Source organism: Tasmannia lanceolata, unplaced genomic scaffold, assembly GCF_043159265.1.
Source record: "Tasmannia lanceolata isolate RefF3 unplaced genomic scaffold, GAP_Taslan_0.1 ptg000018l, whole genome shotgun sequence".
Lineage (NCBI taxonomy): Eukaryota > Viridiplantae > Streptophyta > Magnoliopsida > Canellales > Winteraceae > Tasmannia > Tasmannia lanceolata.
In genome coordinates this window covers 8,480,927-8,505,462 of record NW_027518695.1, presented here as the reverse complement: position 1 = coordinate 8,505,462, position 24,536 = coordinate 8,480,927, and the positions used below count along the sequence as shown (strand labels likewise).

The following is a 24,536-nucleotide window of genomic DNA, read 5'->3' as shown; positions in this document are numbered from 1 at the left end:
GAAGGTTACCTGCTTAGTATTTTGTACAGACCTGTCAAGATCAGAGGCCGTTGAGAAAGAGAAACAATTGACAATAAAGAGAGAGCAAACAAAATAGGAAATGATTGAAATGCATCCCAATAAAAGTAAACAGACACCATGTGTTAGAACCTGGATATTTCTTGTTATAAAATCACATAACGCTTCTCCAAACAAAACCATAGTGAATTCTAACGGTTTTCAGTCAGTCCTGCTCCAAAAAGAATCCTTTCTTACACTTTCCCAAATACTCATCAACTATTTCTATCCCCTAAATATGTAGAACAACCTTCAGACCAGTTACACAGCAGCAAATTTTATGATAAGGAAGAAAAATTTTGCCCTTCTTATATGGTACAATTACATTACCAGCTGCTTGTATGAGAGATTTGAGAAGATGAAACCATCTCTATCAAATCCATCTCTTTTTTATTACTAGAAGAAGCTTGATCTTGTTCAATCACAAGCCCCATATTTGGGTAATCATTCTTCTCTATCGAATGCGAATTGTTTCCATGCAATAGACAGGACAGATAAAGGTCCCAATACATATGGGTTGTAGTAGAACTAGTTGGAGTTTCTTCATGTAAGGGGTTATCAGTGGGAAAATCTGTCACTGGGGAGGAGGAAAAGAAAGCGAGTTCATCCATTATGAATTGATGGTCATCATCGGAGAGAGAATCATCAGACAAAAGAGTCTTTTCAAGTTGCTCAAGTTGAAATTGGTCTTCACTTGTTGATCCGATAGTGGTATTAGCCAATGGATTTGTAGAACTAGAAGAAGCCTCTTTGTAGAATTTTTGTGGGACAAGAGCATTTTTACTTGTGTTAGCCACCGAAGTCGAAGAATCGATAGGGAGTGTAGATGGTTTCTGAAGTATAGCATGGGGAATGTTTGATTGGGTGGAAGAATGGGAGTCAATGGTGGGGTTTGAGGTTCCTTCTAGGTATTTGCTTCTAATGTAGTCTTGTAGTATAGATGGGTGAGCTTTGCCTCCTTGCACCATTGCCTTTCTGCCCTTTCTCCTTGAATTCTGCCTCCTTTTGGTAGCATTCCAGTGGTTCTTTATTGCGTTTTCAGTTCTTCCGGGGATTCGCTTTGCAATCTCAGCCCATTTGTTCCCAATCTTCTTGTGTGCTTCAACTAACAGCCTCTCTTCTTCTTCACTCCATATATCTTTCTAAAAAAAGAGTATAGATCAAAGGTAAAACACAGAATATTTGTGGTATTAATTAAAAACAAAATACAGTGGAGAAGTGTAGCTGTTGAACACTCGAGAAAATCAGATGATGAGGAAGAAATGGGCCAAAAAAATAAAAGACTAAGTTCGAATGGAACTTTAGGGTTTGCTCGTAGAACTACTTGAAATAAAAGAGTAAGGAAATAAACAAAGATATGAAAGAAGCCTATAGATGTACTAATAGGGAGGCTAGTGGACACTAAATCACAATGGAAACCATCATATAGAAGAGGGGAAAAAAGAAAGAAAAGAGAAAAACTAAATCAAAACATGTAGTTTTTGGTTTGCAAATATGTTGAATAACTCAAAAACAATGATAGGAAAGCACATATTTCTACAAGAAAAATAAGAAAATTCTTCTTGGAAATGATATCCAAATATGGAAAATCCTTAAGATAAACAACCCACAAGGATATGTTGTTGCAAAAAACTCTATAAAATGATGATGATTGTAAATTTAATAAAGAAAAACCTTGATATCAGGTCTGAGATGATTATGCCATCTTTCTCTACACTGCTTCCCAATCCGACCCACTAATTTTTGAGCAATCTGAGACCACTTCTTCTCACCATATTGATCAACCAGTCTAACCAACAACCTGAACAAAATCACATAGAAAAAAGAGTCACTCACTCCTTTGTTAGTAACATAAGATAAAAATAATTCCTTTGTTAGATGAAAATAACATTGAAGAGACCCACAAAAAAGCAAAGAAATAAAATAAACTTTTATCTAAAATAATAGCATTTTTCTTTCAACTCACTCATCTTCTTCAGCCGTCCACTGTCCTTTAACTACACTAGAACAAGAACCACTTCCTGTATAATTTTTCTCTTCTCCTCTTAAACCCACCTTATCATTTCTACCCACAAGATCTCCATTTTCCCCATAAACCCAGTTCAGTGATTCTACTCCATCTACAAAAAACCCATCAACAAAGCTACTACTACTTTGCAAACCCGGGAAAGAAAACCCACATGCAGAACCCTCAATTGCACCAGAAGAAAAATCACCAAACCCATTTTGACAAACCAAACTCTCTCCCTTCTTCACCCTTTTTGCAATCACTCTCTCCGATGTCTCTCCCGAATTCGATAGAAACCTCTTGAGCGGCGAGAGGAGCGGGGCCGGCCGGAGAAAATACCCGATTTTCTCCATAAACCCATATCCATAACCATCTCCTCCTTCCATGAAAAGACAAAAAGAAAGAGCAGTGCAAAAGACCAAAGTAGCGTGGAATTTCTCTCTGAAAATGGCTTGATTTTGGGTTGGTGTTTTCATCTACTTGTAAAAGAAAAACAGTTACGAGAAGGAGCTGGAATTTAGCTCATATTCTGGAGCTTAAATTTAGGTTGTATTGTAGTATTAAGGCAAGAGGTTATAATGACCTTCGATTGTGGAGGGCATCAAACGGCTGAGAATGGGCAGCGGCTGTAACGCCTCAGCTTCCTCTCTGATCACTAAATTCATTTTCTTAAAAAGAAAAAAAAAAAAAACAAAGGAATGGAGGATTATGAAATTAATTAATTGTTTATAATTATGAGGTGAGAGTAATTAAAGGGAGGAATTTAGGGTTCGGACATTAATCATTTGGATGAGTGCAAAATTAATTTTGGAGAAAGAGGTGGGGCACTAAATGCCATAGTGCATCATGGCTCTTATTGAATCTACACCATACACGTGGCTCTCCTAAGGGTTCTTGACCTTATGATCCACTGTAATTACCCTAAAAAATAGCGTGATTGAACGTTCCAATGCTTCTGTAATTGAATGCATTGCAAATTGAGGGTCATAAGACGTTTGATGAAACAGAGATGAGCGGTTTAGATTCAATAGACAAAATTCATATTGATATGGTCATTTACTTGGAATATTTTAATGTACTCGTACGTGTAGTCGTAAGAGCAATGAAAAATAAGAAACATAAAGAGATGGGTGGAATTAATAAAACAATGGCTGCCAAAATCATTTCCCCTTCGAAATATACTAGCTCTTGGAAACTTTCGTTTTACACCTGGCCAATATTAGACAGTGAGAAGTGAAAGAAATGTAAAGAAGTTGATGCGAGCCAAGCAAAAAGAAATTTTTACTTTGAAACATGGCTGACATTTTGAATATTTACTCTTTCTTTTTCTTTCGATTCTCCTAAAATACTCTATTTTACATGAAATATAAGGTAAGTATAGTAAGGTAACATAAAAGTAGCATTACCTCATGCATTTACTAACATTTAATTTCTGCCATGCATGGTACGTTCACTCTATTTCCGCTTCTAAATTTCCATATGTTTTCCACTTTCAAAATTCAAGTGACAGATGATATGAGCAGTCGACCACTACAAATCTAATTCCTTATGCTAAATTAGACTTCTTATATTGAAGGTTAATAGCTTCTTGGGAATTCTAGGAGTTAATGAGAAAGTTTTTTTTTTTTCTTGAAATTTCCATATGTTTTTCAACTGCTTGGTTGATGTTGACTAATTTTTCATGGAAAATTATTCATAGGAATGATAAAGTGAAGTTCACTGTGGCAAGATCCCAATGACAATCCATTGGATACACGTCAGTCGCTGCAATATGCGACCGGGCAACCCTAACTCGTGAAAAATGACCAAAATATTCAAAATGCCCTTATCTCACAAAAATGACCAAAATAGTCCTTCTCGTGCAAAATGATCAAATTAGTCTTTCCCACAAAAAATAACTAACCTATCTCATGGAAATGACCAAATTTGCCCCAATCTCTATGAGATATGCGTGGACACAAGGAGATTTTATATGGTTTGTGCCCGTATATTCCAGTGTTTTGTTAAAGTATTGCACAGCCCACTTCATAGGATGATCCAAACAGTTCATTTGTGGGGCTAAAACGTAAATAGGATGTGCCCCAAAACTCATTTCCATAGGATGATCCTAACCCACCAATCTACAGACTTTTCCATTGTAATGAAAACTATAGGGGGGTTGTATTGGCAAGATCCAACGGTGAACAACTTCCCAAAAACAAAACTGCGTGTAAGTCCAAGGGCCTATAGTGACGTACCCTACCCCCGAATCAGCAGCCTTCATGCCAAGCAATACCGTCCTTGTCCCTTTCCTTTCTCCATTCATATTCTTCTTTGCTTCGTTCCAATAGAATGTAAGGCAAAGCTAAAGTGGTTCATGGATATATAAATGTACCTAATGTATTCCCTTCGTAAAGGATTTCTCCATAATGGTCATGAATGGTTGCCCTTGGGGTGGCAAATGAGGCCTAGCTGATCTTATGACTTAAGGACTGAACATGAACAGTTAGAACTTGATCAAATTTTATCTATAGTTTGTATTTGGAGATACATACATTTTTACAAATAAACTGTGCATCCCTCTATAGATCGGAGGGTTAGGATCATCTAATGGAAATGATTTTTGGAGCACAACCTATTTACATTGTGGCCCAAAAAATGAACATTTTGGATCATCCTATGAAGTGGGTCGTACTGTCTTTCTTGAAACATACTGGATTATATAGCCACAGACCATACAAATAAAAAATACAAGATTAGGGTATTTTAGTCGTTTCCGATGATATTGGTACATTATAGCCATTATAACTAAGGAAGTAGGGTTATTGTGATCATTTTATAAGGTGTATTTTCGTTATTTACTATTAGATAAGGTATTTTGGTCATTTTCTATGAAATATGGGTGCTTTTGTCATTTTTAATGATATTAGAACAATCTGGTCATTTTCTATAAAATAAGAAGATTTTTGGTCATTTTCTAAGATATATGAGTACTTTTATGATTGGGCGATGATATTGTCACCCCCCCTAAATTACGCATTCGCTCCCCTTTTGGCTTGATTTGACGTCAAAAAGCATTAATAAGGGGGGCGAATGCGTACGCAGGGGGGGTGACAATATCATCGCCCTTATGATTTTGGTCATTTTTATGAGATATAAGTGTTTTGGTCATTTTGTTTGAGATAGGGATGTTTTGGTCATTTTCTATGAAATATGAGTGTTCTCCCACTCTTGTCCTGTTTTAGGATTTTTTTCAATGTTTCTCTTTTTTAATTTCCAATTCTCTAACCTTTTTCCATTTTCCCTCACATCATAGTTCTTTTACATTAATATATGGGGATTTTTGTCATTTTCTACGAGACTGAAGAATTTTAGTCATTTTCTATAAAATGAAAGTGTCGGGGTCACTTTTGATGACATAAGCTTACTATGCTAATTTCATATGAAATAAAGAGTTTTTATATGGTGCCGAGCATGAAGTCCAATATGTACAACGTATGAACGTAAGTACCACCTTTCACAGCAGCCGGGCGCTGTTGGATCAAATATCAAGGGTTGCTGCCCTCACTGGACTTCATGCTCACGCACCATATAATTTCTCAGAAATAACAGTGTTCCAGGATTTTTCTCTCTTTAGCAATTTTTAATTATTTTTATCATTTTTCTATTTTTCTAAACCCCTATGGGCTCTGTTCACTTGTTTTCTAGCTGCAGGAAAAGAATCTGACGTGGAAAACTGGAAAAGAAAAGAAAAGAAACTGTGAGAAAATTCCGTTGTTCACTTGGCCGAGAAAGGAAAAGAAAGTATGCAGGCAAAAGTGGTTTTCTCAGAAAAGTGATTTTCCCATTCTTTTGGTGAAAAAATTTAGAGGGAAAGTGCAAGAAAGTTGGTTTTCTACGTCATTATTTATATTTTCCACCTATGTAATTCCGCTTTCCCGAGAAAATAAGTGAACGGCGGCAAAATATCAAATCATGTCCAATCACAGGAAAATTTGGCTTACTTTCTTCTCCTTTCCTTTCTCAAGAAGGCAAGTGAACAGAGCCATATAGTATAGTCTGTATAGAAAAAGATAGGGGTTTTCTACGGGATAGGAGAATTTTATTTTCTTAAAAAGCAAGTCATAGGGATTGACCGGTCTTTTTGTTTTCTTTAATTTTTTGTAGAAAATTTTAACACAAAAAATATGTGACTAATGAATATCAAAATAGTGAAAAACTCATTTTCAAATGAAATTTTGTTTCGAGAAAATAGAATACAAACATCCAAAACTGCCCTAAATGGAGGACTATCAGTATAATAAACTATGGAGTGCAGTAATTATCTTCATTCTAGGTTATTATTTTTTAAAAATCAATGTTTACTTAGAAGATATTAACTTTCTTTTTTGGAAAAAAGTCAAAATAATTATAATTTATGGATCCTCTGCATTTGTGTGCATTTCCAAATATTAAGAATGAGTGCATTCACCATTTCAAAAAAAGAATGACTGCATTCTAGTGTGAGAGACACCAATACATCATCCATGTGTTTCGTCAAACGCACAGGGCTATTTAATTGCCTTCATGAGTTGATTCATTCGGACAAATCCTGTGTGAAACATTTCAAATACCATGTTCAAGGGCTTAAATTCTATCAGCAGGTCTTATGGCCCCATATCATCATTGCCCCGATGTATTCCACTGTATTGTCTGGACATTAATTAGGTTAGTTCACATTACTATCATCCCTCTCACCATAAAAACCATGGAAATATTGGTCCTACCTAGGTAAGAGGATTTTTCAAGTTTCTATCAATCACATGATATATATTAGAGTACGAGAAGAGAGAATTGGATTTTTTTTTTTAACCCGGAAAGATAACGACCCCGGGGCGGATCGGCAAGTTTATATATAACAAAGTTGGGACCATACAAGAGGAGGGGAAACCTCCTAGCCATCAATACAAGAAGCCGTAGCCCTAGAAAGAGAGTAAGGAGGAGGGGAAGCCTCTAACTCGACAAAATAGCAAGCAAAAGCCATAGGAAAAAGACAACATTCAATGCTTATAAGGGAGAGTGCCCTTAGTTGATCTTGCTTTTGATGTTGGGAAGGCCAAGTGCATCACATTTTGCTGCCCGTCTTGTCAGGAGAGGCATGGAGGCCCAGGAGGGATAGAACAAATTGGATCTTGATGTGCAGACGAAGTTTGCAAGGGCATCTGCAACTGAGTTTCCCTCTCTGAATTGGTGATTGCAAGTGGGAGACAAAATGCAAAGGAGTGGTTGAATCTCTTTCCAGAGATATTGGATTGCTCAAGGGATTTGCCCTTTCCCGCCGAAGTTTGCAAGGGATTTGCCCAAGAGAGAATTGGATTTAAAATAATCTTGCAAGGCCACATATAATGTCATAAATCCCAACATTTACAACATTACACCATAAAGAGTTTAATATAAAAGAGGGAGCTTGTATCCTGCAACAATCTTTCTCTTTTCTTCTGCCTTAGAGACTATATTGTCGGGCCTAATTCACTTCTTAAAAAGTATGTGAGGCTAATCAATGTAACTGTTGCGATAGAATTGAAACGCAGTCCTAAAAGAAGGAATGAGGCGTCCCTCTAGTAACGGATTAGTTATATTCAAATCAGATGCTAGTGAAAGGATAGTCACTGTTAGACCAAAAATCGGTAACAGGTACAGCAGTGGCGTAAGAGCTGAGAGCGAGCGACGAGGGAGGTTGAGTATGAGTCCTGCGGTGAGAGCTTAGTCCTGCACAAGGCAAGCGAGGTCAGAAGACCAGACCGGGTTTTACTCCGGACAGGCCCTTCGACACTCAAGTCAGTATGAGCAGGAGTGAAGGGGAGATGTCTTAAGAGTTTAGGGAGAGAAGGGATTTTCGCATTACCCATCAGTCTGAGCTTTAGTCCCCTATTTATAGGGAAAATCTGTTGAGGTGTCCTGGACAGGTGTCCAGGACAGGTGGCGGCCTGTGAGAGGCTGGATCTCACCTACTCTGAACAGGTGGCAGCCTGTGAGAGGCTGAGTCTCACCTACTCTGGGACAGGTGGCAGCCTGTGAGAGGCTGGGTCTCACCTACTTTGGGACAGGTGGCAGCCTGTGAGAGGCTGGATCTCACCTACTCTGAACAGGTGGCAGCCTGTGAGAGGCTGAGTCTCACCTACTCTGGGACAGGTGGCAGCCTGTGAGAGGCTGAGTCTCACCTACTCTGGGACAGGTGGCAGCCTGTGAGAGGCTGGTGTTTTCACACCCCATCAGTTGCCCCCCAGTTTTCCAAGTCATTGAAGGACTTGGGAAAGTGTGATCACTCGTTTTTCTGGATGGGGAGACGTTGTTCGGGGGTGAATCGAAGAATTTAGCACGGAGTCCGGAGTTCGCAGTCCGGATTTCGGAGTTCGGAGTTCGCAGTCCGGCGTCCGGAGTACGGCTTCAACCGGACTGGCTTCTGGCGCATCACAGAGTCAAATATCCAGTCCGGAGTTCGCAGTCCGGAGTCCGGAGTTGGGAGTTCGCAGTCCGGAGTACGGCTTCAACCGGACTGGCTCCTAATGCTTCACAGAGTCAAATATCCAGTCCGGAGTTCGCAGTCCGGAGTCCGGAGTTGGGAGTTCGCAGTCCGGAGTACCGCTTCAACCGGACTGGCTCCTGGCGCAACACGGAGTCAAATATCCAGTCCGGAGTTCGCAGTCCGGAGTCCGGAGTTGGGAGTTCGCAGTCCGGAGTACGGCTTCAACCGGACTGGCTCCTGGCGCAACACAGAGTCAAAAATATCCAGTCCGGAGTTCGCAGTCCGGAGTCCGGAGTTGGGAGTTCGCAGTCCGGAGTACGGCTTCAACCGGACTGGCTCCTAATGCTTCACAGAGTCAAAAATATCCAGTCCGGAGTTCGCAGTCCGGAGTCCGGAGTTGGGAGTTCGCAGTCCGGAGTACGGCTTCAACCGGACTGGCTCCTAATGCTTCACAGAGTCAAAAATATCCAGTCCGGAGTTCGCAGTCCGGAGTCCGGAGTTGGGAGTTCGCAGTCCGGAGTACGGCTTCAACCGGACTGATTTTTGTCGTCTTGTGAGAACGCGTTATATCCAGTACGGTTTTTTCCGGACTGAATTTTGTCTTCTAGCGGCCAGTTCGGTGCGGACCGGACTGATTTTTGTCGTCTTGTGAGAACGCGTTATATCCAGTACGGTTTTTTCCGGACTGAATTTTGTCTTCTAGCGGCCAGTTCGGTGCGGACCGGACTGATTTTTGTCGTCTTGTGAGAACGCGTTATATCCAGTACGGTTTTTTCCGGACTGAATTTTGTCTTCTAGCGGCCAGTTCGGTGCGGACCGGACTGATTTTTGTCGTCTTGTGAGAACGCGTTATATCCAGTACGGTTTTTTCCGGACTGAATTTTGTCTTCTAGCGGTCAGTCCGGTGCGGACCGGACTGATTTTTGTCGTTTTGTGAGAACGCGTTATATCCAGTACGGTTTTTTCCGGACTGAATGCCGAGTGCGGAGTGCGGAGTGCGGAGTGCGGAGTGCGGAGTGCGGAGTGCGGAGATCCACCTTTGGGACGTGAATGTTTACGCGCGTGCTTGATCGTATTGATGGTGGGAGAATGTGTCCGTCATAAATAGGGGACACGTGGCGCAATCCGGATGGCCTCGAGATGCGTGCATCGCATTTATTACCCCACCGCCTCCGAAAAACTATATAAGGAGGTTTACCCCCCTTCACTTTTTACTTTTTACCTTTCATCTTTTTTCTCTTCTTGCTCTGGGAGTTTCCACTTCTCAGTTCGCAGCTCGCAGTCCGCAGATCGCAGATCGCAGTTCGCAGCCCGTAGCTCGCAGTCGCGTTCCAAGATCTTTTAAGAGCTCCACTCACCGGTATTCCTCTCAGCCCTTCCTTTTACTATGTCTGATAGTACTTCCGATTCCGAGTCCGGTACGGGGTCCTCCACTAGCAGTATTTCGGAGTTTAGGATGCCTCAGGAGCCTTTTTTGGCTAGTCCGTCTGATAGGATAGACCTTGTAGATAGTGACGACGGAGGGGATAGGGATGAAGTGATCTTAGATCTGAATGCCACTCCACCCTTGACTGGCAGTCTCCCGCGAGCAGGAGGGAGTGTTGAGAGCGACGTTGCTGAAGCGTCCACAACATTCCTTCCTGGCCGGGCCGTGGAGGTGATCGCTAGAGCGCGGATGGATGCCGATCCAAAATACAACTTGCGAGCTCTAGTCGAGGAGAACTACCTCACCAGATCTATGCTGGGAGACATCAGGGATAAATACTGTGTGCCCCCGAGATTTGAGCTGAGGGCAGCTATAGAGGGAGACAGAGCCTGCAACGAGAGCCAGGATCTCTGTATTTATGAGGAGTCACTGAGGGCAGGACTCCGATTTCCGTTGCACCCCTTTTTCTCAGCGGTGCTGCGATACTACGGACTAGCCCCGGCCCAGGTAGCTCCGAACTCATGGAGATTATTAGTTGGGTTTTTATACCTCGTCCACGGTCGGTTAGAGAGGAGCGTGACTTTGTCACTGTTCCGTGCTTGTGCACACCTGAAGAAGCATAAAGAAGGGGGCTGGATCTACATTAGCCAGCGCCCTGAACGGAAGATAATCACTGGCATTCCTTCGTCGATTCACTCGTGGAAGAACAGATTCTTCTATGTTGTGGATCAGGAGGCCAGTGAGCCCTGGTCTGTCCCTCTAGTGTGGGACACTCCAGATACCTCAAAACTGAGTCGAAAGCCGCTCCTCGAAGGTGAGGACAGTATAACATTCGCCTTGATGCGGAAGGAGATTGAGCAATCGGGCCTCATCCGTTGTAAGGAGTTTTCTGAAGAGGCGATTCTGGTCGGGCTGGGCGTGAGTGCCGCGACTCCAGAACGTATGTAGCTAGACTTGTCTATGCAATCTGTTTATTTTTTTTTTTTTTTTATATACTTGCTTCTGACCGTTGGCTGCTCATTTGTCTTGCAGAGATGAAGAAACAATCAACCGTCGAGAAAATCAGGCAGGGAGCTCAACCGCGGGCACAAGAAGGTGCTCAACAGGCGCAGCAGGAGCGCCAGAAGAGAAAAGCGACTGTGCTGGGGAGTCCGGCCCCGTCACAGGGCATTCCTCCCCCATCCCAGAGGCCCAAGACTAAGGTGAAGCTAGTAGGCCCCTTTGCTCAGGGCGGTGGCTCTTCTAAGTCCGGTGGTGCTTCTACCGGAGCCGGTTCTGGGGCTCGCCCTCCTGCGGGGATTAGTGAGCAAGTCTTTCGACCCAATTGGGCCGTTCTGAAGGATGACACTGCCTTAGGCGAGAGCCGGGTAGCAGCAGAGCTTATGAGCAAGTGTTTGCTGCAGAAGGACAAGCAACAGGTCCTTTACGAGCCGCCAGCTACAGGAGAGGAGGCTGTGTTGTCCTCCGCTTACCAGGTAAGGAAGTAGTGCTTCGATTTGCTAACTTTCTGCCCATTTCTTCCTTTCACCATACTGATGCCTGTTTCTTTCTGTTCTTTCTTCAGATCTTGCTATACTATAATGACCTCAAGGAGAAGAGTAAGAGCTTCTCCCAAGCCATTACTTCATCTGAAGAGGTGAACGGAAAGTTGGCCGCTGAGGTGCAGGAGCTTCAAACGAGCATTGGGCGAATAGAGGAGGAGAAGAAGTTGTTAAAAGAAGATCTGGCCGCAGAGAAGAGGAAACTGGCCAAGGCTGCTGAAGCCATGGAGGCTCAAAGAGGAAGGGCCACTGACAGGCAGGAGAAGGCAGTAAAAGAGGCCACAGAGGCAAAGGAGGCTGAACTTTTCAGCCTGTCGAGCGAGGCTTACAGTCTTGGATACTACGACTGCCTCCAGGAGCTCCAGGCCTGCAATTTAAATCTCTTGATGCAGAACATGACTCTCCCTGCCAGGCCGAAGATTACTGATGAGGAGCCAGATACTCCTGCTGATACTCCTGCTGACATCACCTCTCTTCCAGATGCTTAGATTTTTATTTTTTTGTTTTGTCTTTGTTTTGACCTCTTTTTGTAATGGTCCTTGAGACCCTACAGCTTTTACCAGCATGTTTAAAGTGAATTTTGTAATGGCCCTCGAGGCCCCACATATTCTGATCAATGAAATTTGTCTGTCTCTGATACTTCTCAGCTGAGTGATTTGCTTGACTTTGTCTTTTTATTTTGATAACCTGTGAGTGAGGCCGTTGATGGTCGAATTGCGACGAACTGGTCTTTTAACAAGTACCCAAGTTTTGTGAACTGGGTTTCCAGTGAGTACCCAAGTTTTGTGAACTGGGTTTCCAGTGCGTACCCAAGTTTAAGAACTGGGTTTCCAGTGCGTACCCAAGTTTAAGAACTGGGTTTCCAATGAGTACCCAAGTTTTGTGAACTGGGTTTCCAGTGCGTACCCAAGTTTAAGAACTGGGCTTCCAATGAGTACCCAAGTTTTGTGAACTGGGTTTCCAGTGCGTACCCAAGTTTTGTGAACTGGGTTTCCAGTGCGTACCCAAGTTTAAGAACCGGGTTTCCAGTGAGTACCCAAGTTTTGTGAACTGGGTTTCCAGTGCGTACCCAAGTTTTGTGAACTGGGTTTCCAGTGCGTACCCAAGTTTTGTGAACTGGGTTTCCAGTGCGTACCCAAGTTTAAGAACCGGGTTTCCAGTGAGTACCCAAGTTTTGTGAACTGGGTTTCCAGTGCGTACCCAAGTTTTGTGAACTGGGCTTCCAATGAGTACCCAAGTTTTGTGAACTGGGTTTCCAGTGCGTACCCAAGTTTAAGAACCGGGTTTCCAGTGAGTACCCAAGTTTTGTGAACTGGGTTTCCAGATATAAAAATGACACTGAATTTGCAAGAAGATTATTTATTCATAACAACAAATATACAAATTTACAAGATCACCTTTTCACGCCGGATAATTCGACTACTGATAATATTTCCTGAGGTTTTTGGAGTTCCATGCATGAGGTAATAGGTGCTCCTCCAGTGTCTCTAGCCTGTAGCTTCCTGGCCGGATAACTTCCTTCACTCGATAGGGTCCCTCCCAAGTTGGGGAAAGTTTCCCTACTTTCGTCGGCTGGGAGACGGCTGCCTTTCTCAGGACCAGATCCCCTGTCCTGAATTCTCTGGGGCGGATTTTGGAGTCGTGATAATTCGACACCTTCTGCTTATAAGCGGCGACCCGGATTCGAGATTCCTCCCGGATTTCTTCTAATAAGTCGAGGTTGGCGCGGAGTCCGTCGCTGTTCAGTTGCTCATGGAAACTGATGACTCTGGGAGATGGGGTGCCTATATCAACAGGTATCACGGCTTCAGTTCCAAAAGAGAGGTTGAATGGTGATTCACCAGTCGTCGTGCGAGGAGTGGTGCGGTAAGCCCACAGAACATGGTAGAGCTCATCTGCCCATCGGCCAGCCTTTTCATCCAGCCTTTTCTTTATCCCTTGAAGCAAGATCCTATTGGTTACTTCCGTTTGCCCATTGGTCTGGGGGTGAGCAACCGAAGTGAATCTCTGTTCAATCTTTAGGTCAGAGCAGAACTTCCGAAAGTTCCGGCAGTCGAACTGTTTGCCGTTATCTGTGATTAAGGCACGGGGAATCCCAAATCTGCAGACCACTGCCTTCCAGAAGAAATTCTGTATATTCTGCTCAGTGATCTGGGCTAGAGGTTCTGCCTCCACCCACTTGGTGAAGTAGTCGATTGCCACTACTACGAATATGCGCTTTCCGGAAGCCGGTGGAAAAGGACCAAGAATGTCCATCCCCCATACTGCAAAAGGGAGTGGACTGATAATTGGGGCCATCGCCACAGCAGGCTGGTGGATGGTGGGGGAGAATTTCTGGCACCTCTCGCACTTTTTAACCAGATTCAGCGCGTCTTGTCGTATGGTGGGCCAATACAATCCTCTGAGGAGTACCTTGATCGCCAGGGCTTTGCCCCCCAGATGTTCTCCACAGATTCCTTCATGAGTCTCTTGCAATGCGTACGCGGCGTTACTTGGTCCCAGACACTTCAGGTACGGGAGAGTGTAGGACCTTTTATACAAAATGTCACCGCTGAGGGAGAATCGGGCGGCTCTCTGTATCACCTTACGGGCTTCCTTCTTATCTTCGGGAAGTTTCGCGTCCCGTAAGTAATGAATGATCTCATCCATCCAGCACGGCTCGTTCTCCACCTGCATTATATCTGCGGCTTCCCTTTCGATGCTAGATCTTTGTAGAAATTCCATACGTATGCTTCCAAGAGTGGTGTATCCAGAAGCAGCCAGCTTCGACAGTACATCTGCTTTGGCATTTTCTGTCCGCGGTATTCTGATGACCTCGAAACTGGCAAACCGGCTGGAGAGTTGATGAACCTTAGCAAGATACTTAACCATACGCTCATCTCGGGCTTCGTAGACCCCTTGGATCTGATTTGCTACCAGCTGTGAGTCGCAGTATGCTTTTAATTTCCGGGCGCCGGTCTGAATTGCTAGGTTCATTCCGGCAAGGAGGGCTTCATATTCTGCCTCATTGTTGGACGCACGGAATCCGAATCTCAGAGCATAATCCGCAGTGAACTCCTCAGGCCCAGTGAGGATGAGGCCTGCTCCACAGCCGTTTTTATTTGAAGAACCGTCGACATATACTTCCCAAGTTGGTGTGCTGGTCATGGAGTCCTGCTCTGCCAGGGGTTGCAAGATTTCTGTCTGAGTTTCTGCTATGCATTCGTCAGGAACCGCTTTCTCTGCAACTGGGAGTTGTACCGTTTCAGGGTCGGCGACTTGCTGGGGGATGGTGCACTCCGCTACGAAATCTGCCAGTACTTGGGCCTTGATGGCTGGCCTTGGAGCGTACTGGATGTCGAACTCGCTCAGCTCTACGGCCCATTTCACAAGTCGTCCGGAGATATCTGGTCGATGGAGTACTTGCCGGAGCGGCTGGTCAGTCAAGACCTTTACAGTATGAGCTTGAAAGTACGGTCTTAATTTTCTTGCAGCCATTACCAGCGCGTAAGCCAATTTCTCGACCCGCTGGTACCTTGTTTCTGCGTCGTGAAGAACCTTGCTGACATAATAGATTGGTTTTTGCTGGCGGTGCTCCTCGCGGACGAGGACAGCTGCCAGTGCCGTGGAGCTAACGGAGAGATATAGAAATAATTCCTCACCTGGCTCCGGCTTTGTTAATAATGGCGGGGAGGACAGATACCTTTTCAGCTCGTCGAAGGCAATCTGGCATTCTTCCGTCCAGGGCGCAGTTTTGAGGCCCTTAACCGCACTGAAAAAAGGCAGGCATCTCTCCGCCGATTTGGAGATGAAGCGACCCAGCGCCGCTATCATTCCCGTGAGCCGCTGAACTTCTCTGATGGTTCTTGGGGCGGTAAGCTCTACCACAGCTCTGATCTTCTCGGGATTTGCTTCTATCCCTCGCTGACTCACCATGAATCCCAAGAACTTCCCCGAACTGACACCAAAGGTGCACTTGGTGGGGTTGAGTTTCATGTTGTGCTTCTTGAGGACCTGAAATGTTTCTCTGAGATCAGACACGTGGTCCTGTGCGCTTCGACTTTTGACCAGCATATCATCCACATACACTTCCATATTTCGGCCGATCTGGTTCTGAAAAAGTCTGTTCACCAGCCTTTGATAAGTAGCTCCGGCGTTTTTGAGGCCGAAGGGCATGACTCGGTAGCAATAAGTCCCTTGATCTGTGACGAATGAGGTCTTTGGTATATCCGATTCGTACATCCTGATCTGGTTATATCCGGAGAAGGCGTCCATGAAGCTCAACAGTTCATGACCCGCTGTGGCGTCGATGAGCTGATCGATCTTCGGGAGCGGATAACTGTCCTTGGGACAAGCCTTATTCAGATCAGTAAAATCGACGCAGGTTCTCCACTTTCCATTAGTCTTCTTGACTAGGACTACATTTGCTAGCCAGTCCGGATATCGAATCTCGCGAATGAAGTCAGCCTTCAGAAGCCTCTCCACTTCTTCTTTTATTGCCTGTCGCCTTTCAAAGGCAAAGTGTCTCCTTTTCTGTTTCACCGGTCTGCAGGTTGAATCGACACCAAGCCTATGAGTGCTGATCTCTGGATCGATGCCGGGCATATCGGCAGGAACCCATGCAAAGACATCTGCATTGTCCTGGAGAAACTCGGTGAGTTGATGTTGAATGCTACTACTAAGGGAGGAACCGATCAGAGCGACTTTCTCACCGTCCTCCGGGCACAGTGGGATGGAGAGTAGGTCCTCAGCGGGTTGAGTACCCCTGAGTTCGTCCCTTACATCAAGCAGTTCGATTGGCAGTGATTCCACTGCGTTTTTTCCTTTCAGTGCCATTGCATAGCACTCCCTTGATTGAGGCTGATCTCCGCGAACTTCCCCCACACCATTAGGGGTTATGAATTTCATTTTTTGGTGGTAGGCTGAGGCGACTGCTCGGATCAGATTCTGGCCAGGCCGTCCCAAGATAGCATTATAGACCGAGGTGGCCTTCACTACCAGGAAGTTAACCATGGCGAATGCTTGACGAGGTGGGTCTCCGACAAGAACGGGGAGCTCAATCTGCCCTACCACTTTTACGACCTCTCCGGAGAAGCCGAACAAATCTGAGTTCGCCGGCCTTAGACGGTCGTCGCCTATCATCATTTTCTCGAAGGCATGGTAGTATAGAATATCCGCTGAGCTCCCGTTGTCCACAAGAATTTTCTTTACCTCCCAGTTGGCAACGAGCATGGTTAACACCAATGCATCGTCGTGGGGCAAAATAAGGCTGTCCAGATCTGCGTCTGAGAAGGAGATCTCATTCTCCGTTCTTGACTTTTTGCTGGTTGTGTGAACGGCGTTAACTTGCCGTGCATATGCTTTTCGAGCAGCAGAGGAGGTGCCCCCGGCGGCTGGTCCGCCCATGATTGTATTGATAACCCCCCTTGGTTGAGATCGGGGTGCCTCAGGCTGCGCGTCGGTGACCTGAGAAGTCTTATCCTGAGGAGGGGGCTGCGGTGATCTTCGAGGGCTACGGCCCTGGGGACTCTTTCCTTTGCGCCCTTGGGTGCGGCCGTCATTCTGGATGTATTTTTTCAAATAACCCCGGCTGATCAGCTGCTCAATTTCTCCCTTGAGCTGCCAGCAATCCTCTGTGTCATGGCCGTGGTCCTTGTGGAACCGACAGTACTTTGAAGGATCTCTTCTGTTTCCTTTGGAGATCATTCTGGGCGGCCACTTCACAAACTCCTCCTCACTGATCGCTGCCAGTATGTGCTTTCTAGAGGTATTGAGAGGTGTGAAGTTCTCTTCTCTTCTCTGAGGGGGTGGAGACTTCTCTTTCCTGGGAGGTTTATCCTCCCTACGCTGTTTAGGCAGATTCTTCTCTTCAGAGGTTATCCTCCGGTTTGAATTAAGAGCTGCCAGTGTTTCTTCCACTGTTATGTACTCTTCTGCCCCGGCCATGAGATCCGCCAGTGAGTGCGGATTTTGCCGAGCCACCGCTCGACGGAAATCATCAGATCTTGCACCGGTGAGGAGTGCGTTCATAGCCGCTGAGGGATCTAAATTGGGCACCTGTAGTGCCTCCCTGTTGAAGCGGCGGACGAACACCTTCAGGGGCTCATTGTCTTCCTGTCGCAAGGCCATCAGGGAAGCTGTTGTTTTCTTTGGCCTGCGGCTGCTCATGAAGTGGCGGACGAGGTCCTCTCCAAAATCGTCGAAATTGTTGATGGAGTTTGGTTTGATCCTGGAGTACCAGTCTCTTGCCGCGCCAGTGAGCGTCGTTGGGAAGGCTCTGCAGATGAAGCCGTCGGAGGCGCCGTGGAGGAGCATCATTGTTCTAAATGTTTCCAGATGATCCACGGGATCGGTAGTGCCGTCGTACTGAGGGACGGCAGGCATCTTAAATCCTCTGGGTGCTGGAGCACTCAGGACATCCTTAGTGAATGGCGTTCTGCTTGAGAACGCTCTAGAGGCGGGCCGGCTCTGATCCTTCGCCAATTCCTCTATCCGATGGTTCATCTCCTCCATTCTCTGTAGCAGCGGATCCGTTCTGCGGTCTGGGGACCTGATTCTTCCCACAAATGGGCTTGCCGCAGAACCGGACTGACTTTCCGGACTCCTACGACGAGGTCGAGATTTCGCCGGTGGCAAACGATCTTCGTGAGGCCGGCGCCTCTGCGTGGAGCGAGACCGCGATCTTTCGCGGTGATGAGGTTCTGTCTGGGCGTGCCTCACTATGGGGCGATAAACTTGTCTAGCGGAGTGATGAGTTCTGCCCTCCCCGTGACGTGATGACTCTCCCCTGTGGACTCCTTGGGCAGATCGCGGGGCCTCTGGAGGAGGTGGAGGGGGTGCTTGAAGTAGTTGTTGGTACTGACCAACAAGGGCCGTCATCTGCTGGAAGAGGGCTTGGACTTGCTCCGAGGTGGGCACGGGATTGTGATGCTCCGAGCGAGAAAGGCTTTGGTCGGCAGAAGCTGCCACTACCATCGAGGCGATTCGACCACTCCGGGTCCTGCGAGGTAGCGCGGCTTGGTCGTTCTGCGCAGAAGCTAATCGCGCACTCTTGCGCCCTGCCATTTTGTAAGTGAGATGTAAGAACAGCTTTTAGTTCTTGGTCCCACGGATGGCGCCAATCTGTTAGACCAAAAATCGGTAACAGGTACAGCAGTGGCGTAAGAGCTGAGAGCGAGCGACGAGGGAGGTTGAGTATGAGTCCTGCGGTGAGAGCTTAGTCCTGCACAAGGCAAGCGAGGTCAGAAGACCAGACCGGGTTTTACTCCGGACAGGCCCTTCGACACTCAAGTCAGTATGAGCAGGAGTGAAGGGGAGATGTCTTAAGAGTTTAGGGAGAGAAGGGATTTTCGCATTACCCATCAGTCTGAGCTTTAGTCCCCTATTTATAGGGAAAATCTGTTGAGGTGTCCTGGACAGGTGTCCAGGACAGGTGGCGGCCTGTGAGAGGCTGGATCTCACCTACTCTGAACAGGTGGCAGCCTGTGAGAGGCTGAGTCTCACCTACTCTGGGACAGGTGGCAGCCTGTGAGAGGCTGGGTCTCACCTACTTTGGGACAGGTGGCAGCCTGTGAGAGGCTGGATCTCACCTACTCTGAACAGGTGGCAGCCTGTGAGAGGCTGAGTCTCACCTACTCTGGGACAGGTGGCAGCCTGTGAGAGGCTGAGTCTCACCTACTCTGGGACAGGTGGCAGCCTGTGAGAGGCTGGTGTTTTCACACCCCATCAGTCACGAAGGGTATTCGCTGTTGGGTCTGGTACAAAGATTAGATTAATGTTGTTTGATATCTTTAGAACACCTGTGAGGATTATGGAGATCGAAGTTATGGAAATCAAACGGATATTCTTGTCTGTACTTAAATGGCACTTACAGCAGTCAATGAGTGCCCCACCTTTGGATCGTAAGCAGCTCTCTTCTCACGGTCATTCTCCTCACTTCACAAAGCTAGGAAGATGAGGTTCCTGTTATGTGCATGTTAGTGGTGTTAGTTATGTGTAGTTACTAAGTAGTGCTATGTAATGTGGGTAGTGGTGTGTTGTTAAGAAGTGGTGTTGATGCAATGTAGAGTAGTGGTAGTCGGTTAAGTTGGTTTTGTTAGTAGTGGTTGCATTATGCATGTGCAAAGTGGCATATATTTGTATTTAAAATGTTCTCATATAATGAAATGGAGGAGAGGAGAAATTTCCAGCGGGAGACTTTGTTTAGGAGAGTCATGGCTCCTCTCGAATCGAGCCTTTAGGAGGTCCGGTTGCCTCGAATCAACCTCTTTCCCCTTCTCTCTCTCTCTCTCTTGTTTATTTGTGTTGCTTCCAATTAGGCACGTAACCGTTCCTAAGTTTTCCTTCAGCGCTTGCCGTGGATGCACAAGCACAAAGAACCAAGAGCATACTTGAATGAGCAGGGGAGCATAGGGAGCTCTTTATAGAGGATGAGATGAAGACTCCCATAGACTCGTGTCCAAACACTCCTTCAAGCCATTCTCGTCTCACCATTAGGGTTAAGGTACTGTTTGTTTAAGATTATAACAACCGATTGTGAGTGCCAAACTGATTGTTGAACTCAAAATTACATTTAGGCCATGTTCGTTTTAGATTGTGGCTCCAAACATCGACCCCCCCCCCCCCCCCCCCCCCCCCCCTCTTCTATTATGTGTGAATGGTTCACTGCTTGAGGATAAATTCACCCCCTTCAACGTTTTTATTTGCCTTTAAAACTTAAGGAATAACATTAAAGGGGGGGATTTTATCCGTCAGATAGGGGTGTCAATGGATCCAGACGGTCCGATGGATCGTCCGAATCCGAACGTTAATGAACGGGATCTAAACATATGAATAGGATCCATGGGCATATTTCAGATCATCAAATTTGGGATCCGAAAATTTTTGGTTTGTGTATGGGCACGCCACAGATGCCCATTGGATAGTCACGATCCGAAATGGTTTACAAAAATACCCTCCAAATTTTGTTAATGCTAATCATTCTATTAAGGGTATTCTGGTCAAAACTTCTCTTATCACTTAATGAATCGGATGTGAATGCGATTTAACTCATTTCATTTATGCCTCATATTCTTTGATAATAGTTATACATTATATTTGTGTATGTAATTTTGATTAGTTTTATTGTTTACAAGCATTATTATATACATAGGTTAAACATAAATAAAATTTTAATTTAGTTGAAGAAAATGCACAGAGACACAATAATAGTGGACTGCCATTCTATCTCTTTTTTAAAAAATTAATTACTTACTTAGCTTAGTGGCACATAATAGGACACTCCGATGGACGGTCCGAATTAAAATGGATCGTGATCATGACATGAAAAGTAGGATCCGAAGAACAATATGACTCCGACCTGACTGATAAGGAATTTGAATGGATCGTGCCTGTGACATAGGTGAATCCGACCCGAAGTGGATCCGTGGGGTTGGGGAATATCATTCCCCATTTTTGTCCCCTAAATTGTAAGGTAAGATATCAATACTGTAGTTGTGGCACGATGGTTTTACCGTCTATTTATAAAGGTACAAGTTGCGGGGCTCAGCTGGTGGCACGAGTAATTTACAAGGGAAGTCACAAAAAGAGTCTCCATTTCCAGCAAGAAGAAACTAATTACATTTGTCGAATTCAAGACCAAACAAAAGGCAGAAAGCAACAGATCCCGCCTCAAAAGAAGAGCCTGCCAGGAAGAAGGAAACAAAAGACTGGAATCACTCGTCTTTTATATGACGGGATCATCTCACAGCCCATCAAAATTTCCAGGAAGTACAGAAAATGAGAAATGATACCTCCACAACCTTTCCTGTTTCTCTTTCCAACTTCGCTCTTTCGTACCCTTAGTTTTTATTACGAGATTATATGTACCATAGTTCTGAATTCTGAGAGACGTTCAAACTTAAAACTAAAGAGGAGAGGGGTAAAAAACAGAGAGTTGAATTCACGGGCTTTGTTGTGGGGTCAAACTATGGGGTAACACGTGTCCTCGCCACCCGTGTTCCACAAGAAATGGGCGTAGTTGGCTGCATGTGTTGTGTTGCTTGGCTCAGCATCGATGGCTTCCAAGAAGGTCTCCTCCGCAGCGTTAATGTCATGCCGAGCCAACCACAGAAAACTCGCGTATCGACTCAGTGACTCGGCATCTGCCGGTTTGACACGAACAGCCCGCTTGAAGTACTCCTCCGCTCTGTTCAACCAGCAAGAAAACAAAAAAAAATCATCAGTACTCAATTTAGGGCTTATCACATAATCACTAAGTTTCTATTTTTAGCATGAATTGAACAGCCGCTAAAAAGACAAATAAGTCCTCAAACAAAAAACCGTTTACAGCCGTACTAATCAGAAAACTAAGATATTTTACATGGTGTAAGCACTTATAGTCCCGTATTTTCCAAAAAGTACTGTACGTGATGATCCAAACCGTCCATACGATGGAAGCCAACGTGAATAGGTTGTGCCCCAAAAATCAATTCCATAGAATGATCCTAGCCCTCCGATCAACATGCATCGGAGGGTTGGAATCATCTTGGAAATGATATTTTTGGGCATAACCTATTAACGTTGTGGCCCATCACATGAACGGTTTGGATCATCCTATGTCCGTGTTTTAGAAGAGAGAGTAGCGATTCACTGAGTTAACTGGGCATTTACCTGTCGTGGTCGTGGACGACGAGATGGAGGAACTGAGCGTAATTTGAGAGGATGAGAGGGTTCTCAGGCTCTTGCGAGATAGCAAGCTGGTAAATAAGCTCCGTCCTGAAATATTCCATCGCATCCTCTGGTTCTATCTCCGCTTTAATAGGCGAAACAAAACGCTGCATCGTCTCGTGATCCAAACACTCGTCTCTCAATTCCCCTTGCATTCTAGAAGCTTCTTCCACCACCATATTCCACAGTTTCACCTCCCGCTCCGATTCCGATCCGATCACCGACTCCTCCACCGGTGGGGCCACCGATGTCTCGGACGGAAGGATCGGACGGTGCTGATTTAAAGAAGATGATTCATCGAACCGTCCATCTCCATCTGTCGCTCCGATCACCGGCCGTACCTTCCCTCCATTTCCACCGCTCCCTCCTACGGACGCCGTCTTGCCGGAGACGGAAGAGGAAACAGAGAACGTCTTGACTGAATTAGGACTAAAAGTAGGATTTTTCCGGCTTTCCAAGACCGTGGTGTAAGATTCCGGCGGTGGAGCCGCCGCTATGGCGGGGTTGTGGCTCATTGAATAGACGGTGAAGTTAGCGAGGAGGATCATAACGTAGACCATGAGAGTTGGAGTACGGGAGAAGACCTGCTCAAAGAGCCAAACAAAAGAGGCGTTCATCTCTTTCTGTACTCGGACTAGGATCCCTTGCAAATCTTCATAGAAGAGGATTTCACGCATCTGTAAGGTGTAGCTCTGTAGTTCTTGGATAATGAAAACCATGGAAGAGAAGGCTTTCTTAACAGAACAGTAAGCGGATTCCCCTGCTTCTCTGAAACCTTCCTGCCATTGCTTCTTCCGCTTCAACATCCGAAGAGAGAAAGGGAGATCGACGCTGTTCGCCTTCCGCTCGATGCTCGCCGGAATTATTTCATTTCGTACGGACCAATCCGGTGGATCTGGTCGGATTCCAATCCACGGAGGCTCTGTAGATCCGAAAGGACTCGAGTTTTGTAGAGAGCGGAAACTGCTTTCGTGTTTGGGGGAATCTTCTTCTATTCTGTTACTTTCTCCCTCTGAATCTCTGAACTCCGAAACGGAATCTCCGAAACTGGATTCGGAATCTCCGGCTATACTCTCGTCATCAGATAGATGGAATCTCATCGCTAATTCCCCCAATTTTTTCACAAATTCGTCGTCTGGAAAGTTATCTTCTAAGCTATCACTGAGCGCTCTCCGTAGGGTTTGCCCTCTGGATTTCTGATTCTCAAATGAACGAGTCCTTGTAAGCTTCATAGTTCCGAACAGAGTCGACCGATCCAAAGGCCGAACGAACCGAGAAACGAGAGCACGATCGATGCTTCTTCTTTTGGATAACCGAGATGAGATTACAGAGGATAGTGTTTGAGAAGAAGTGGGAAGGGAATGAGAAACAACAGGCTGCGACCAAGGCAAGCATGCCCCTGCAACCTCCATTCCTCAATCAAACCAGAACTCTCACTTCAAATAACAACGAGATTGTATTTGAATCACAGAAAAAGGCTTTTGTTTCTGGAAAGAACGACTTTCCAAATAATAAAAAAGTCAGTCAAAAGATCTCAAAAAACTTGTGATACAAGCGATCTCCTTTTTTTCAAATCGGAAATCTTATCAGATCCGTGGAAAATCTCCCTTTGCCTTCACTTTAACCTGTAGAAAATAACACAACATCAAAGTCAAGGAATGAGAAAAGATGATCAGAAAACGAAACGAATTAGAGAAAAGATCAGAATCGGAATGGCTAACCGGAACTTACTCAGTTACTCAAATCAACCGGAGCCAGATGAATTTCCGATCAGCTCCGGTCAATCTCCGTCACCGTCACCGTCACGGTGAGGTATTTGGATCGTCACTTCACTTGTCTAACAATATGGAAATGCGCTCTCTCTCTCTCTCTCTCTTTCCCGTCTGCTCTTTATATATGCGAGCTCTTTCGCGAGAAAAATATCTGAGGAAATGCGTATATAACGCGGGAAATCATATTTTTATACGCCAGTTAAGAGTATGGAAATGCGTATTCTGTAGATTCTAGAAATACGTATACGGTCAAACGCGTTTTACAGGGTCATTTGGCTCCGAATCGTTCTGTCAAAAAGGTTAGCTGAGGTGAGATCTTAACTACACAGTATCGACACCTGCCAAGATATCTACTTAGGGCCGGTTTTATGTCCACGTGGCACCGGAGCCCGCCACGTGCTACCCGTACCCGGTAAAAACGTGATCTCTACCGCCGCCGACGGTTCAAATATTCGACACGTGTATCTCTTTTTTTTCACCTGCTAGCTGTCTCTCATTACTACGCAGAAAGTAACTGCTAGGATCGACGGAATAGGTATTATTTGGGGAAAGGAGGTTGCAT

At 45.3% G+C, this 24,536-nt stretch overlaps 4 protein-coding genes across 4 annotated transcripts; 1 reads left to right on the top strand and 3 right to left on the bottom strand.

Moving 5' to 3' along the window:
• Positions 1-383: 383 nt before the first annotated feature.
• On the bottom strand, positions 384-2,499 carry LOC143850024 (uncharacterized). Its single transcript, XM_077359359.1, has 3 exons — positions 2,024-2,499; positions 1,732-1,858; positions 384-1,199 (listed from the first exon to the last, which is right to left on the bottom strand). The coding sequence occupies exons 1-3, from the start codon at positions 2,449-2,451 to the stop codon at positions 384-386; spliced, it is 1,371 nt and encodes a 456-aa protein (XP_077215474.1). The 5' UTR covers positions 2,452-2,499.
• Positions 2,500-9,566: 7,067 nt separating this feature from the next.
• Positions 9,567-12,088, top strand: LOC143850023 (uncharacterized). The gene is made up of 4 exons (XM_077359358.1): positions 9,567-10,915; positions 11,008-11,450; positions 11,540-11,928; positions 12,070-12,088. Exons 1-4 carry the CDS (start codon positions 9,937-9,939, stop codon positions 12,086-12,088), a joined length of 1,830 nt encoding a protein of 609 aa, XP_077215473.1. The 5' UTR covers positions 9,567-9,936.
• Positions 12,089-13,258: 1,170 nt separating this feature from the next.
• LOC143850022 (uncharacterized) lies at positions 13,259-14,387 on the bottom strand. The gene is made up of 2 exons (XM_077359357.1): positions 14,100-14,387; positions 13,259-13,300 (listed from the first exon to the last, which is right to left on the bottom strand). Exons 1-2 carry the CDS (start codon positions 14,385-14,387, stop codon positions 13,259-13,261), a joined length of 330 nt encoding a protein of 109 aa, XP_077215472.1.
• A 6,684-nt stretch (positions 14,388-21,071) lies between these two features.
• LOC143849668 (Tetratricopeptide repeat (TPR)-like superfamily protein) lies at positions 21,072-24,090 on the bottom strand. The gene is made up of 3 exons (XM_077358783.1): positions 23,934-24,090; positions 22,146-23,827; positions 21,072-21,681 (listed from the first exon to the last, which is right to left on the bottom strand). The coding sequence occupies exons 2-3, from the start codon at positions 23,612-23,614 to the stop codon at positions 21,456-21,458; spliced, it is 1,695 nt and encodes a 564-aa protein (XP_077214898.1). The 5' UTR covers positions 23,615-23,827; positions 23,934-24,090; the 3' UTR covers positions 21,072-21,455.
• Between the last annotated feature and the right edge of the window lie 446 nt (positions 24,091-24,536).

What these genes read in the sequence shown, in the direction of transcription:
- LOC143850024 (XM_077359359.1), bottom strand. Translation starts at nt 2,451, where the DNA reads ATGGAAGGAGGAGATGGTTATGGATATGGGTTTATGGAGAAAATCGGG. An exon ending in TGGACGGCTGAAGAAGATGA is followed by an intron (nt 1,859 to 2,023) that starts GTGAGTTGAAAG and finishes GATTTTGTTCAG; the next exon opens with GTTGTTGGTTAGACTGGTTG. An exon ending in ATCTCAGACCTGATATCAAG is followed by an intron (nt 1,200 to 1,731) that starts GTTTTTCTTTAT and finishes CTCTTTTTTTAG; the next exon opens with AAAGATATATGGAGTGAAGA.
- LOC143850023 (XM_077359358.1), top strand. Translation starts at nt 9,937, where the DNA reads ATGTCTGATAGTACTTCCGATTCCGAGTCCGGTACGGGGTCCTCCACT. An exon ending in GAGTGCCGCGACTCCAGAAC is followed by an intron (nt 10,916 to 11,007) that starts GTATGTAGCTAG and finishes TTTGTCTTGCAG; the next exon opens with AGATGAAGAAACAATCAACC. An exon ending in TGTTGTCCTCCGCTTACCAG is followed by an intron (nt 11,451 to 11,539) that starts GTAAGGAAGTAG and finishes TTCTTTCTTCAG; the next exon opens with ATCTTGCTATACTATAATGA.
- LOC143850022 (XM_077359357.1), bottom strand. Translation starts at nt 14,387, where the DNA reads ATGGTTAAGTATCTTGCTAAGGTTCATCAACTCTCCAGCCGGTTTGCC. An exon ending in ATAAGAAGGAAGCCCGTAAG is followed by an intron (nt 13,301 to 14,099) that starts GTGATACAGAGA and finishes CTGTTGATATAG; the next exon opens with GCACCCCATCTCCCAGAGTC.
- LOC143849668 (XM_077358783.1), bottom strand. Translation starts at nt 23,614, where the DNA reads ATGGAGGTTGCAGGGGCATGCTTGCCTTGGTCGCAGCCTGTTGTTTCT. An exon ending in GTCGTCCACGACCACGACAG is followed by an intron (nt 21,682 to 22,145) that starts GTAAATGCCCAG and finishes CTGGTTGAACAG; the next exon opens with AGCGGAGGAGTACTTCAAGC.